The 16,196-nt window shown below is 39.1% G+C and overlaps 1 protein-coding gene across 3 annotated transcripts in view; it reads left to right on the top strand.

Annotated features, from left to right (window-relative positions):
• The window catches only part of LOC139948997 (uncharacterized), a 121,337-nt gene that overhangs the window by 89,722 nt on the left and 15,419 nt on the right, over nucleotides 1-16,196 (top strand). For all 3 annotated transcript variants that reach the window (XM_071947383.1, XM_071947385.1, XM_071947384.1), the window contains exons 2-6: nucleotides 4,757-5,102; nucleotides 8,472-8,585; nucleotides 12,954-13,042; nucleotides 14,190-14,293; nucleotides 15,086-15,209. In XM_071947383.1, the coding sequence (XP_071803484.1) occupies nucleotides 4,757-5,102; nucleotides 8,472-8,585; nucleotides 12,954-13,042; nucleotides 14,190-14,293; nucleotides 15,086-15,209 (777 nt within the window). The remainder of the gene's footprint in view (nucleotides 1-4,756; nucleotides 5,103-8,471; nucleotides 8,586-12,953; nucleotides 13,043-14,189; nucleotides 14,294-15,085; nucleotides 15,210-16,196) is intronic.

Here is a 16,196-nt window from a genome sequence, read left to right as displayed (position 1 = left end):
AACTGACGACATAGGACCCATATCAACAACCTAATTGGGAAGGGCTTCGCTGTGCTTACGAGCAAACAGAAACCATCCTCCAACCCATCTCGTCTTATTTATTTGACGGCTCTAGCTACCGTTTGCTCTTGTAACACACAGTAGTACTGCAAATCTGTCAGCTACTGTTGGTGCTGCGGACTAGCCCGCCCGTCAAATAGAATAGCACTCCATCAACCCGCTGTTTGCGTTTGAATCGCTTGCGCAAATATGGAGTCCACCAAGACAAAAAAGCAATATCTCAACGGCTTCCATACTCACCCACTCTACTGGCATTTCTATTTGCTTTCGGGTTGCATTGCTCATACAAAAAGGGAGCAGGCAGCATCCGTTTCCCAATCAGTATCATAGTCACGTTGTATCTATTGGACTTGTGTCGGTGACAAAGGCAGAGATAGGTGAACAAGATCCCAGCTAATAAAGCTAAACTTGTAGAGCGAAATGTGTTTCTGTAATATTAGGCTTAGTCGGCACAAAACCCATCGGACTCTGCAGCTAACAATGTACGTGAATTTATCATTATTTCCTTCATGGACCTGAAACTGTTGGGCATGTTAGCATTCACACCATAGACCCTCACGCTGTTACCATCTTGGTCGTGTTCCCCATTTCCAATAACAATAATGAATGCTATTAATCAGTGTGCAACATGGCACCGTACTATTATTTCGTCCAGCCTCAGTTTGGTTACAATGAGCTGAAATGGAGTAAAGTCAAACTGGCCACACCGTGATATGGTATAGCTTTAATGCAAAAGATACAAATAATTACAATATGCACATATGCGCACATATCCAACCGTGTTTAAGGCGCAGTAAAAAAACGTTAAAAAAACAGGCACACAAATTTAATTCTTTGAAAACCTGTGACATAAGATAACGTTTTAGAAGATATTTGAATGTTATGGTACAAAGACAAGATAAGTGGTAGAAAGTTCCAGATGCGTAGCGCAGCTGAAGAAAGAACTGTCACCCCAGGAGTATCGATACTTTTTCATTTGTCCAATGCAACTGCAGCTCTGGTCAAACCGAAATACAGCAGTGACTAGAAATTCGTGACTTGAAACAAACGTATCGGCAATGTATTACAAAACTTGTTGAGTAATATCGTTTGTCCCCCATTCCTTTTCATTGAAGAGTGAAGTCGAAGTGTGTATATAGGCTCACCGTGGGCTGGAAATCGAGTGACGCAAGGGCAGTTCGTATTTACTTGCCATTTGAAATATCGGTCTGGTGAAGTCAATTTAAAACGCCAGCTTCGTACCCTCCCCCTCCCCGCTCCACCCCCGCCATTTACCCTTCAAGATTGTTGCATCAGTTTAAGTGTTTGTGTACAGCAGCCCCACTTTGCACTTATAAATTACACTCTACATAGTCAACTTCGTGGAATTTGATAAATTAAGTCATGAATGAACAAAATGATGAATAACTATGAACATGAAAGGTATGTCACAGCACTGTTTTTAAAAAGAATTATTGTTACAACATCTTAAATGAAGTCAATGCATTGATATGATTTTGTTGCTGTTAATTACCGTGCTTGCGTAATGGGGTTTGTAGCATTTGAAACTAACTGTGAGTTGGGGTTTTTGAAACGTAATACTGAAAACGCTGATGTGTTAGAAGGCCTCAAAAATCTTCATTCCTCTTTTGTTTTTCGTATGCAAGAAATGTAAATACCTCTGGCGCCCGAAGTGGAGGGACTATTTATTCAGTAGACATGTCGTAGCACTCGTACAGAGACCTCTTCGCTGGAATCGAGGGCTCCCTAGAAACTAGAAGTATTTTCAGTTATGATTGTCACGATTTCTGAGCAGTCCCAGGGTTAGCCAAAAAGGAAGAAGGTTTATTCCCGAAGGACTCGGAGCTAAGAACCATAGTTGAATGTGACCCTTTTTGATTCGGACATTTCTTGAAAATGTCATCAGGATTGCAGAGTTTTTAATCGGCTAAAATAATCGTTACATTTATTCGAATGTTTTATTTAAGGATGCTGTATTGGTGGTTAAAGTTAACCCGCATGACCAATTGCAGCATTCGCCACTAATTTCCATCAGCAAATCTGATACACTCCCATATTTAGAACCTTTCGGCCATTTTTAAGTGTGACGCCATTTACGTTTGTGTCTTTTGAACTTGGACAACAATTGCAGTTGACGCGCACCAAACACACTAACTTATCGTAAGGTTAAAAACTTCAAAGTGTTTCCACATTTGTGTTAGTTATTATATTATTCTGAAAGTTAATCGATCACAAAACTGAATTGCGTCAAATGCCACTTACCTTTTAGTATCATGCATTTGAAAATCAGAAGCTTTTGAATAAGCGCAGTTACCTTCAAATGAAACGAGGTTAATTTGTTTGAATGTTTTTTGTCAAGCATGCTTTGAGAGAATCAATAAAGTCAGTTTTTGAATCGTTCGGACAAAACCATCAGTCAATTGATGTCTTCCCGCTTTGATTAATAATAAAGGTGATGAAGCTTCTTCTTTTTTTTTTTTTTTTTTAGTGACCTTATTTCGAATTATTATCCTCTTATTCTTTCTTGGCAAATGGTCGCAGTAATACCGACAAAAAAAGTCAATATTAAGAATTAATGTTAACAAACCTAAAGGAGCCTTCCACTTAGATGAAACATCGAATCTTTATCATCGGATGTCTCAGGAGACCGACCTAGCGCTGAGAACCAATTCAACAACCTCGGTCAAAACTAAAATAGTATTTGTTTTAAAATTGAGTTTCTGCGTGTGTGATTTTATTTTGATATTTCTTCGAAGAATGTTTGTACTGGGCTGGATGAAATATTTGGTGTTCGAGCTATGTACACACATAGGTAGTTTGTTTTATAAGATAGCGGTACTCAGTGCGGTTGCAGTTTCAACACCAATTGTGTGTTTAATGGAGTTTGTCACATTTGCGCTGGCAGTTTTATCGATTTTTCTCATGGTAGTGTTTGAAGTTCCTTCCTCCGAAAACATAGTGCCTTTCGGTATGATGGAAATTGATTTGTCTTATTTTTGTAGGAAAATTTTTATGACTAGGACGGAGTCTTAAAATATTAAAGTCAATGCCGCAACGGTTATGTGGCAAGTTATTATTAGTTCATAAATGTGTGTTGTTGTGTTTAATGTGAATTATTAGTTACTTCTGTTGATAAGTTTTGAAAACAACCTGTTTTTATTGGTGTCAGTAGTTTGCATTCGGTCATTTTAACATTTACGAGTTTAATGCAAAATAATGTAATCAGCATTATGCACAACAACAGCATTATGACAAATATAATTAAAGCAACAATAAGGGGGGTCCATAAATCCAATCCTTAGATAGGGAGTGTACCTCAAACAAAAGATACACATAACAAAGAAAAGAACACGAAGTGATTGAGACACTTATTGTGAAACCGTATCATATCCAAGCGACTGCAGCCCTATCAGTGTCATACCCCTAGGATAAAGTAAACAAACTCACCGGTGCACATTCGTTACCTGCAGCCTTCATCAGCAACATCTGCTATCTACTGTAGACGTAAAAAAAATAGCTGAATGATTTTTCTTTTTCTTACGATCGTCATTTGTAGCAGAAACATTTTGGGAAAGTAATTAATTAGGAAAAGTGATAACGGTGGTAACGCCAAGATCCCCCCAAATAACTACTGAATAAAGTACGGAGCAGACAGTGCTAACCGAACACATCGGTATATATGGCTTAAAAAACACTTAGTGTTAGTTTTAAGTTGTTTTAAAATTGGTTTTGATTTGAGCCGCCCCCATTCCAGCGTAAATACTTTAGATTCGCATCTCCATACGCACCGTCAACTACAGTCACTTCATCGGACAGTGGGCCGGAGAACAGCCCTGGGCCGCAATGCGCGTAGGAAACAAACAGCAGTTGTTCACCTGCTACGGCACACTCTGTACTGGAGTAACCCTGTCTATAGGGAATGGTTGGAGTGAGATAGGAACCTGATGGTGGCTGCTAAGGGACATCGCATATCGGAAACTTGCCGCATACATATGCGATCCGGTGTTGTAAACATTTTGCGATATGCGGTGTTACTTCGAGGCTACCGTAGAATCGCCCATAGGGAAAGTTGAGTGCTAGCATTTACAAAATGATGCACCTTAAAAAATGACGCGAGCCTTTTGTTTGTGTAGCATTTTGTTTGTGTAGCATTTTAATATTGTCAGTGAGTGCACGATCACTCGACGGTGATCATCACAAGACTTGATTGGCTTACGATACACTGGGAGTTATGCAAATGGCAATTGGGCTCTTGCTCAAAGTCACTCTCTCATACGATTGATATCAACTTGACTGATCGTGCCCGTCACTAGCAATTGTACAGTCAAGTCCGGGATACCATATTCCGAGCTTCGAGCTTGATCCTGGTTTACAGAAGAGTAGGTTTTGAAGGTTTGCGATTCACTTGTGTTATCCACCATTGACGTTGTGGTTATTGTATTGATCCAGATTCGATATTAGGTTGTAGGAAGTACATGCATTAAGTAGTTAATGGCCTGACGTTTCGACCCTAGCAGTTCTTTAGCTTTCGACAAGAGGCTGCTAGGGTTGAAACGTCAGACAGTTTTTAACTATTATTTGCATTTATACCATTGTACATTTTGGTTGGTGGTAAGTTGTTTGCAACAGCTGATTCTATCCTCTATAGCTAAAAATTATCACTAACTTTGTTTTTGTTTTCTTTCCCGATGTGTAGGTACTGATTTTGCTGTTGGCAAGTTTCTCGTGCACGTACGGTCAGGCCAACAACACAACTACTGCGATACCAACCAATACAACAGACTTTTTACCGCCTATAACATCAACAGAAGATACCAATATGTCTTTCACTTTTATAGCCCGTACCAACGCTTCGGCGTCCCCCGCCCTACCCCCGGAACCACAGCAGTACTGTAACGCCTCTATCATTGACGGACTCCAGCAGCAGTTTAATCGGGAATATATGGATTACCACACGTTGACGGATATCTCGGACGAAGACACCTGTAATCTCAGGAAAAGTGTGAACGAGTATCTTGTGGATTATTGTTCTCCAGCTAGTGGTAAGTAAAACAAGAGCAAAACTTGTCCTAATTTTATAGAGCTGCTTCAGCAAAAAATATTACTTCAATGTTTGGCTTAGCTTAAATGAGCAATAACACAGCAACGAAAATTTGCATGTCACATGGAGATTTGGCTGGTAAACCATGTTCTATTAAGTACAATTATGTTATGTGTACCTTCTTCTTTTTTTGCTTAAAAAAACTGGACACTATTGGTAATTGTCAAAGACCAGTCTTTCCACGTGGTGGATATCAACAAATGCATAAAATAACAAACCTGTGAATATTTGAGCTCAATTGGTCGTCGAAGTTGCGAGACAATAATGAAAGAAAAAACACCCTCGTCACACGAAGTTGTGTGCTTTAAAGTCACCTGGAAGTGGTATTTTTTCAAAATAAAGCTTTTGTCACTCATATATGTGTTTTGATGAGTGGAATGTGAATACACAGTTAACTAAGGTTTTAAAAAATCAGTTCTTATGTTATTTACAAATTTAAGAGTAGACCCCGACCCGAGAGGGCGCTGTTTGTGACGTCAATCGAGGCAGACTTTGCCTGTAATGCGTAGAGTAAACACAGGTGTATTGCTGCTGAATGCAGAAAAACATTTTTTGAAATGTACCAAATCACGACTTGGACGTACATGTACTTTGCACGTGTGTTTACTATACGCATTGCAGGCAAAGTCTGCCTCGATTGACGTCACAAAAGGGGTAGGCGGAGTCAGCCCCAAACAACTTTATATATTTTTTAAACATATAAATCGTGACAAACAATTACTAAAAAAATTGTTTTATTGTTCGTAAGCATATACTCTTATGTTTGAAAGAAAACAAATTCTATTTACTTATGTTTGAAAGAAAACAAATTCTATTTCCAGGTGACTTTAAGATGCTTGATTTCGATACCTCAAATCGAAACCTGAGGTCTCAAAATCAAATCAAATTTATGGAAAATTACCTCTTTCTCGAAAACTACGCTACAGCAGAGGGAGCCGTTTCTCACAATGTTTTATACCATCAACAGCTCCCAAATACTCGTTACCAAGTAAGGTTTTTTTGCTAATAAATTATTTTGTGTATCACCAACAGTGTCCACTGCCTTTATAAGCTGCTCTTTAAGTTGTGCTCGGTACCTAACTTCTCTTCAGGATGGTCTTAAAAGTGTAGCATGCTTTCCAAATATTAATCCTGAAATCGCAATGTTCGAAACCAGAAAAAAGAGGTTAACTTGTGAGCTAGAACTTTTCCTTTGTGGTCATTGCGTTTTGTGTCTTACAAAAAAGTACCTAGACCATTTAACGCGTACCAGTTTGGGTATTATATTGATTATATCTACCAAGTGAACAGTTATTTTCGGTATGGCACTTATGGGCCTATAGTGAACCATACATCTGACCACAAACTCATGCTGTTCCCCATCCTTTATATTTTTATAAGTCCGACTGCCATTTTGATAGATTTCTCATAATTATTCTCATATTCTCTCTTTCGTTTCTTTGTTTATATATTTTGTTAATTGCCTGGTTATAATCGATTCAGCAGGTATATATTTCCTTTTTATTCTAAAAGACGATGTACTTATTTCGCCAACACAAAAACGACGAAGACAAAAGCAACGCATGGGGAAGTGCAATGAAGCGAAGGGACAAAATGATTAATCCCAGGAGACTATGTTTTTGATGATGTTGCCATAGAAATGATCGTTATCAATATATTTTGATCGTGATAATCTTGACTTTCTAGCAAATGGGTGCTTGTCCTTTTGTTTGTGTCCGCGTAGACTATTAATTGTAGTAAATTCACTTTCAACGCAGGGTTAATAGCCATCTGTTGCACTTTCTTTAAGCCGCAATATCAGACAACTTTACGCGAACGAAATACAGTTTGTAGTTTGACAACCCTTTGGGGATTCTGAAGGTCTAAACTGTCTGCAGATATTCAGTACTTTGCTTTTACATGGCAGTAAAAGTCAATCTGACAAAGTTGCCCAATAAGGATACAAGTAGGATTTGAAACTTTGCATGGTGGAAGTAAGACATAGAAGAGTTTGCGGTAACACCATGAAATGACTAATGTAATCGTCTTCTGGAGAAGCTCCAGAAGACGATCAGAGCATACTGATCGAAACGTCGAGTTAAGCCAACGGTTCTTTTCAGAACCACCCCAACTCATTTAGAGATAGTCATTACATGTTACCGCAACTCACCACTAAGGATACAATCATAAGTTACGAATGTCTGAGTATTATAGAGTGGCACAGAGGATGAACTAGAAAGTGGATTATTATTATTTATTTATTTTTTAATTTTTTTTTTTTGCTGAGTGCATGTTTCATGGATGCTAAATATAAATTGTCGTTATTAATATTTATTATTAGCAGTCAATATTGTTAAGCAATATTTTCATGGGCTCAATGAGATGAACCCATGTGATAAATCACTGAGTGTTGTTGCTGCTTCATGATTTTCCTAAAATCCTACACCCTCCCCCCCCCCCCCCCCACCCTAAATATGTAGTGGACGTTGGACTGTGCACTTGCTTTATAACAAACCTTGCAGATTAAAGACACTTTAAACAACTTTGGTAATTGCCAAATCCTAGTATCCTCACTTGGTGTAGGCTTACCCCCACTTGATTGTCTATTGACAAAACTAGTCGTCGAAGTTGCAAGAGAATAATGAAAGGACAAAATAACACTGTTACACACTTTTGTGTGCTTTCACAGAAGCCTACATTTGTTTGCTTTCACAGAAGCCCACAAAATGGCTTTAGGACTAAAGTCTTTTAATATTCAAGTGAGCTCTTTCTCAAAAACTACGTTACTTCAGAGGGAGCCATTGTTCACATTGTTTTAACCAGACACTGGACACTATTGGTAATTGTCAAAACCAGTCCTCTCACTTGTTGTATCTCAAATATGCATAAAATAACAAACATGTGAGCATTTGAGCTCAATTCGTCGTTAAGTTGTAAGATAATAATGAAGAAAAAAAACACCCTTGTCACACGGAGTTGTGTGCGTTTAGATGGTTGATTTCGAGACCTCGAACTCTAAATCTGAGGTCTCGAAATCAAATTCGTGGAAAATTACTTCTTTCTCGAAAACTATGTCACTTTAGAGGGAGCCGTTTCTAACAATGTTTTATACTATCAACCTCTCCCACTACTCGTCACCAAGCTAGGTTGTATGCTAATAATTGTTTTGAGTTACTACCTATAGTGGCCACTGCCTTTAAACTGCCAACAACTTTCCATTGCTCGTTACAGAGAAAAGGTTTGTATGCTAACAATTATGTTGAAGAATTATCAATAGCGTAAATGTCAAGTGTAGATTAACTGATTGATTGTGTTGTGTTACCATTCACAGCTGTGTACTGCGATAGTTACTTTGACACCATCATGTGCTGGCCGCCCAGCCCAGTTGGGTTGAATAGCAGACCATGCCCAGAGGAGCTCAATGGGGTTTCTTATGATACATCAGGTATGTTGTGCATTTCTGTTTTCATAGTGTAGTTTATTCTAGAAAACTGTCGTCTGTCTACACTATTCGGGTGCAGAGAAGCAATTATGGTTATGTGTCTTACGCCATGACACATTATCAGTTGCGTTATTATTCGCCTTTGCAATCTGACCGATTTGACTGATTGTACTCCGTTCAGACATGAGACTCGAACGTCAAGGTCTCAATTTCATCAAGCCTGTAAGCACACACAAATTGCTAAGCACAGAAAAGCCTTGCTTAATGGAAATGGGTTACCTGCCCAAATTTCATTTAAGTTAATGTTGTGACTGGTGCAACACTCAGACTTAACTTATCAAAAACATGTTTGTCAAGCAGTATTGTGTGCTCAACCGCTTTATAAAAAAGTGTACCCAAGGTCTTGATGTTTAAAGTCACCTGGAAGTGGTATTTTGTCAAAATAAAGCTTTTGTCACTAAAATATGTGTTTTGATGAGTGGAATATGAATAAACAATTAACTGAGGTTTAAAAAATTAGTTTTCATGTTATTTACAAATTTGAAAAAAGCCCGACCCGAGAGGGCGCTGTTCGTTACGTCAATCGAGGCGCGATGAATCGCATGCAGTGCGAAAACAACATAGTGACGCTTGGCGCAAGCTAAAAACATGCCCTCAAAGTTGAAACAATACCTTATTTTTTTTCACGATAGGCAAATGCTCCGTTAGGTTTGTTACGTCTTACAGGTACCTTCTTCGACTTCCCCCACTAGCTGGACAAATTATTGGGGTGGCGTCATGTTTTAGAAAAGAATTTTTCTGTTCATGTCAAAATGTGTAGTGTATTCCGGATTCTCGAAGCACGACGGCTCGAATGAAGTGTTTGCTGCACAGCGCTGGAAAAGACGTCGGACCGGACAACTTGGCAAACTGACACCATCTTTATTTGTTTTGCTGCATCCACCAGCAATCACCTGGTCGACATTGCCGGAAAAATGCAAGAAAAAAACTTTTTCAAAACGTACAAACTAACGACTAGGACTTGAATGTACTTGCCCGTACGTGTGTTCGATGTTCGATCGAGGCAAAGTCTTCCTCGATTGACGTCACAAAAGGGGTAGGCGGAGTCACCCCCACACAACTTTATTTAATTGTTTTAACTTATAAATCGTTAAAAACAATTACTCAAAAAATTATTTTATTGTTCAGGAATATACACTCTAATGTTTGAAGAAAAAAATATATACTTCCAGGTGCCTTTAAAAGCCACCGTGACGAGGCCTGATTTTCAAATTAATTCCGTTTGACTGTGACAAGCTTTTACAAGACCGTGACCTATTAATCTGCGCAAGGAAATTGTGGCAGGGTTGACGAAAAGGAATTATACCGAAAACCGAAGATGTTTTCAGAATTTTCAACAACGGCAGCGCGTGTTCCAATATTGTTTAAGTTGTCTCCTTGATGTAGAACGACGTAGTTTAGTCAAGGTTACACACTAATCCGTGCCTATTATGTTGCCGACTTTGAGCCCTCGTTAAAAGACAATCATTTTAAACTTCAAGTCATCAAGAATAAACCTATTTCTTCCCGCCTTGGCCTTGAAGTTAATTGAGTTATGTAGCTGGATTTCAGTCCGTGCCCACGTCCCTCTCGGGACTCGATCAAAAACCACCGGCCGTTAATGCCGCGTATGTCTGCAGGAAAAGTCAAAACATAAAGGTGTTGAATGTCGTTGAAGGTTTTAATGTGTGTTTTATTTAGGTTGCGAAAGTGCCGGCAATATTCATCCATGCCTGTTACGTGTGCCTTGAGAACATTAAATGCGTGTTGGGTAATTCTTCCTTTGGGGAATACTTGATTTCCTGAACATCAAAATTGGTGCTGTCGTAGTGCTTTCCAATGGGGTATAGTTGTTTCTTCTAAATCGATGAAAAAAGGGAATCCAGGAACAAACATGGAGAGTCGAAAACAAAGACATACGAATAGCAGTGCGGATATCTGAAGGGGGAGCAAATACTGAGCTGAAACATGGACTCGAACAATCCATTTGATAGTTGATTTTGATAATTGATTTTGAAGGTAATATTGTTAACGTTCCTGGTCGACCGTAAATTTTACGAGGTTGTTTAATAAATGTTTTATTTCATTAATTGTGGCCATGGAATGGCCATGCCCGAGTATTAAGTTCCTAACTTTGTGTAAATCGTGTTCCTTCCGGGGGTAAAGTCGATTTCCAGAAAGAAACCCTGGCTACTATTTTAGTTCCAAAATTCGCCTTGAAAAAGAAGAAGTTGAATGTAAGAGATTTTTCCGTGTAGCACAACTATTTGGTTAGGTTTGATCGATTTCCAGTCGTTGTAAGAAACCCTGCCCACTATTCCACCTCCCAATGTCGCCTTATAAAAAAAAAAGTTGAATGATAGTGATTTTTCCGTGCTGCACAACTATCGGGTTAGGTTTGATCCGGTAAGGTCGATTTCAGTCGTTGTACAGAATCTTGCCTACAATTCCGCCTCCAAAATTCCCCTTCAAAAAAGGGAGAAGTTAAATAATGGTAATTTACCGTTTAGCAAAACTATTTGGTTAGGTTTGATCACAGAATAGTCGATTTCATGTCGTTGTTATAAATCTTGCCTACAATATTACACCTTCAAAATTCACCTTAAAAACCTTACCGTGTAGCACTACTATTGGGTTAGGTTTGATCCAGTAAGGTCGCCAACGTGCAACTCTAGACCCTTCCTCTCTTGTTACAACTCGGTGGTTTCACTGATAGTTGGAGCAATGACCGTCTGTTTGATAAGGGGCAGATGGATAACTTGCGGCATTTACCTATATACAGTGTGCAATTTGATGATACAACACTTATACAACTTTCCCTTCTACTATTACGATCAAGCTGCACCCCAATGTCGAATTACAACAAGTGACAAGCTTAGTATTACGTGCCTTACGTATAGTTTTGAATTCCGTTTAGAACAACATGTCCTTTCTACTCTAATCTTCACTTTCACAAAGATTTGCGAAAAAAAAAAAACCGTCATGATATCACTCATGTTACATGGGAGCTCAGTGTAACGCTTTAATGCAACTTGACGGTATAGCAAAGCACCCCATCAACGGCGTCACACGCACGCCGCCAACGGCGGAAATATGTGAATTTAGGGCCTTCGCTGGCCCAAGTGGCCAGTCTATCCAGGACCGCTGGGACGAGCTTATCAGCTTGCACAGATTCTTGTTCAGGAAGTACGTCTTGTATGCAGTGCATAGAAACATGGCGCAGTGTGAGTGTGATGCATGATGGGACTGCGCATTGTTGAACCAATGAGCGTGCATGATACGTTTGCCCATCCCAGCGCCTTTGGTTAAAAAGCAAAGCGCTGGGGACGAGCGAAGTTGGGGCCTAGCTTTTTGATTGATAATGACGACCTTATCGGCCTTTTCTGAAAAAGGCAATCAGAAACTTTGCCAGAAGTAGTCACCCTTCCTTGAACCCCCCCCCCCCCCCTCCCCACCCCCTTGAAAACAATAGTGCACCCTAACTTTGTGTCCCTACAGTGTTGCCCTAGTTACGGCACCTAGCTCTCCTAAAGCATACGATGCAAGCAAAAGTTCACTAAGATCGAAACTACTTTTTCAAAGTGCGCATCACCACTGCAAATGGGCAACTGCACTTTAGAACAAAGTTTACTTTCCCCGGTACTTAACAGAAAATCGCAGCTCAGAACGTCCAACACGTTTGTTATTTTTTAATCACATCGGAGGTTTGAGCAATGCATCAAGCCTGAATAAGTACCATATCTCCCCAGTGTTTGTTTAAAGAATCCACGCAGAAACGTATGGCGCTGATGGTCACTCTCGTGCCAGGACGGCTCCAAGCCCGACCCCCCCCCCCTCCTTCGGCACTTGTTTTCCAATGGACTACTCTTTAAGCAATCGAGCAGATCACGTCACCATAGCACTTAACAAGCCATCGACTCGTCGTTATCACAATTTTTATTTGATAATCCTGTAGTCGAAGGCGCCATTGCTGAAGCTAGAGCCGGCACCGTCCCCATTATCGCGCCCCCATCCTCCTTCGATGTTTACCCTTTGCCGTAAAAAAATATATATATACAAAATAAAAATGAAATATTAATCTAAAGACCATCCTCCAAAACAGTCTATCCAGGCATTATGAATGATTACTCCTTTCACATAGAATGACCACGACCCTCTTAAACGGATAATTCAAATCATAAAAAGCTTTCGATTGTTTGCGATCTTTGATTATCTTTGGGTAAACACTTATGATCATTGACTCATCTTCGGTTTAAAAATCCACCTCTCCCATTTACAGCCTCTGACGCTTAACGTGTGCTTTGGTTTTATCTATTTGTTTCTGTACCATAGACAACGTGACTAGATACTGCAACTTGGACGGCACATGGGCCAATGGGAATAAGTCAAACTACTCACTGTGTTCACCACGCAATCTACCGGTATGTATCTTAAAGGATTTGGGTATTTTTTCAAAATGTCCATAGATTTACATCAAACCTACAGGGTTTGAAGATAATGATAGTGGAAAGCTTCCCTTCAAATCTTATTTACTGAGGTGCTGTAGTTTTTGAGAAATGAGTAAAACAATGTCATGAAAATACGTTTGTAAATTATTAAAACAAAATTCGTCTCATGAGAGGAAAATTATTTTCATGACATTGTTTTACTCATTTCCCCAAAACTACAGCACCTCAGCACGTAATATTTTCAGGGAAGCTTTCTACTACCATTATCTTCAAACATGTAAGTTTAGTGTAAATCTGTAGACATTGTGTTTTTTGTCCTACAAAATTGACATAGACCCTTTAATGTATCCCCGTGTAAACCTTTATCACGCTGTCACCATCTTGGTCATGTTCCCTGTTTCCAATATAAGTAATGGATGCTAACATTCAATGCGCCTTAGACCAGACTATTATTTCGTCCAGTCTCAGTTTGGTGACAATGAGTTGGAATGGAGTAAAATCAAGATGGCCACACCGTGATGAAGGTCTATTTATTACTAAGTTTATTGATTTCTTTTTAATGTGGAGTGTTCACAACTCCCTTTATTCAAACGTCACCAAATTCACAGCAATAAGTCATAGTTAATGGCACAATCTATAAATATACAATAATTTATTGAATAATTGATTTTGTTTTATTTACTTATCACCATTCAGTTAATTGTCTTTTTGTTTTGATAAAAACTTATGTAATGTTTTTGTGTGAGCTTACGGGAGTGCCCTTGTGGGGTGTTTTACACAATTGAGCATTGTACCCCACACAGAAATTCTTTGTTCAACTCGGACCCCACGGGGAAATCTTAAGACATGGGAAATCTTTATAAAGGAAATAATACAAAATAATAAATATGACCCCCACAAAACACTGGGAGCTGTTCTCGTCTAATAATACTTGTCGAAACGTCGAGACAATAACAATCCTTTTCCAAACCAGACGTACGCTATGTAGAGAACATTCAAATGATTTAATCGCCAAGAACCAAACAATCCCCCCTTAAACCATCTAAAAGATTGGACAAGTTTTGTTTAATATTAATAATTTTACTATTTTGTTTTTGCAACTATTTTTTACCTGTATTAGGAAATGACTGGCCACGATGCTGTACTGAAGATCATTGTGTATATTGGCTATAGTCTGTCCATGGGCGCCCTGCTTGGAGCTTTTTGCATCTTCCTGTTCTTTAGGTCAGTAAGTCATGTGTCTTCCGTTTCACTCAAGCATTACTATTGAAATTTATTCTGGTGGCGAAACAAAAGACTCTCAGAAAAAAGCGGAGAGAGATGGTAACAAGTTTCGGTTTTAGATGTTGGCGAAAAACCATAGATAAATATTCCAGGGTAAACATATACATTCGATCTGGTAGCGACTACAAACCTAATCAACATGGCCCCATGGTGGGATTCGAACCAGGGTCAACAACCAAACAGCAGATATCTGGTGTGATTCACGAGCCTCGTAGTGTTACCTCAAGTTTTTAGGCAAAGGAACAAACTCATGTTTAACTAAGGCGATGATACCCTACTCAAACTACGGTCAAATCCACTTTTCGCAAATACCCATAGCGCAACGGATAACTGTTGTTGAATTGCATGCTGGTCTAGCTAGCGATCAAACTGGTCGCTACATAAGCTAGCACGCACCTCAATCCACACCCATCTTACGTACGGGGCCCAATTTCATTGAGCTGCTAAGCACAACAATTTACTAAGCCTGACATTTCTTTCTTGATAAAAACACGATTATCAACCCAATTTTTTTTTCCTTCATAATATTGCTTGAGACTGATCTTCAGTTGTTCTTTGCTTATCTTGAAAATAACGTTGAAATTGGTTGGTAATCCTGTTTTATCAAGGAAGCAATTTCAGTACGTTTGTGTACTTTCTGTATAAAAGTGGGCCCCGATTGTTGTCGATAGGGTCTTTGAGGTATATAATTAATTAGTGTTGTTATTGGATCCCTTATCTCCCCATTGACAGGTCTCTGAGATGCGTCCGTAATTACATCCACTGGAACCTCGTTAGCTCGTTTATATTGCTGTACATTTGCTTCTTCACTACGACAGCAGCAACCAACACATATATAGAGAAACCCGGGCTACATGTAAGTAAGGTTTTACGTTGGATTTGAAATATTGCATGGTGAAAGTATAACCAAGAGAGGTTTCCTGTAACATCATGTGAATATCTCTTTTGAGCATAAGTTTTAAAAAGAACAGTGCATCTATAGCTACCGGGCAACCTCAGTCGTCTAGTTGGTAAGACAATGCTCTAGAATTGCATGGGTCGTGGGTTCGACTCCCACCCGAGTAACATGCCTGTACTTTTTTCTTAGGACTTGTGAAAGTACTGAGTATACAGTGCTAACACACATCGGTGTATGGGTAAAAACCAAAATTAATATTCTTTATCCCCAATGCAAATATAAGTTTTCTTATGGACTTGAGCATGCTCTGATCGTTCTCCTGAAGACGTTCAGGACATACTCATCGAAACGTTGTGTCGTAAACACATTGTCCTTCTAGAACCAATACTGCTCAAAATAAAAATTGTTCACATGGTGTTACCGCAAACCTCTCCAAATAATGTTGCCACTAACCCCATTGAGTATGCAAGAAGAACAATAACAACAAACAGCAATATCAACAGCATCGGGACAACAACATCAGCAAAATACACACTAAAACTTGCTTGCAAAAACATTTATTGACCGATTAAGTGATGGTACTGCTAAGCCTGTAAATGAACCTCATTGGTCGAATCCGTAATGCTGGATAACATGAATGCACAGCTGAGGATAAAGCAAGAATTATTTTTTGAAATACTTTACTTTTATAGACATGTCCTTTATTTAATTAAACTTTTTTTTTTCTTTTTTTTCCCCATGTTCCTTTTTAAAAATATTTTCTTCCTTAGAAACGGTAAATAAATAAGGATCAAGCATGGTAAATTACTTATCCCAAATGCGACTGCCATACGGGGTTGACGTCACAAACTCGTATTGAATAAATCGCAACAGTTGAAAATGTACTCATCTCCTGAGAGACATTTTCTGCGAAAACATTCTTGTGACGTCAGAATTCCCTTTGCA

The sequence above is a fragment of the Asterias amurensis genome, chromosome 16 (genome assembly GCF_032118995.1).
Source record: "Asterias amurensis chromosome 16, ASM3211899v1".
In the NCBI taxonomy this organism is placed as follows: domain Eukaryota; kingdom Metazoa; phylum Echinodermata; class Asteroidea; order Forcipulatida; family Asteriidae; genus Asterias; species Asterias amurensis.
This window is presented reverse-complemented; position numbering and strand designations above follow the sequence as displayed.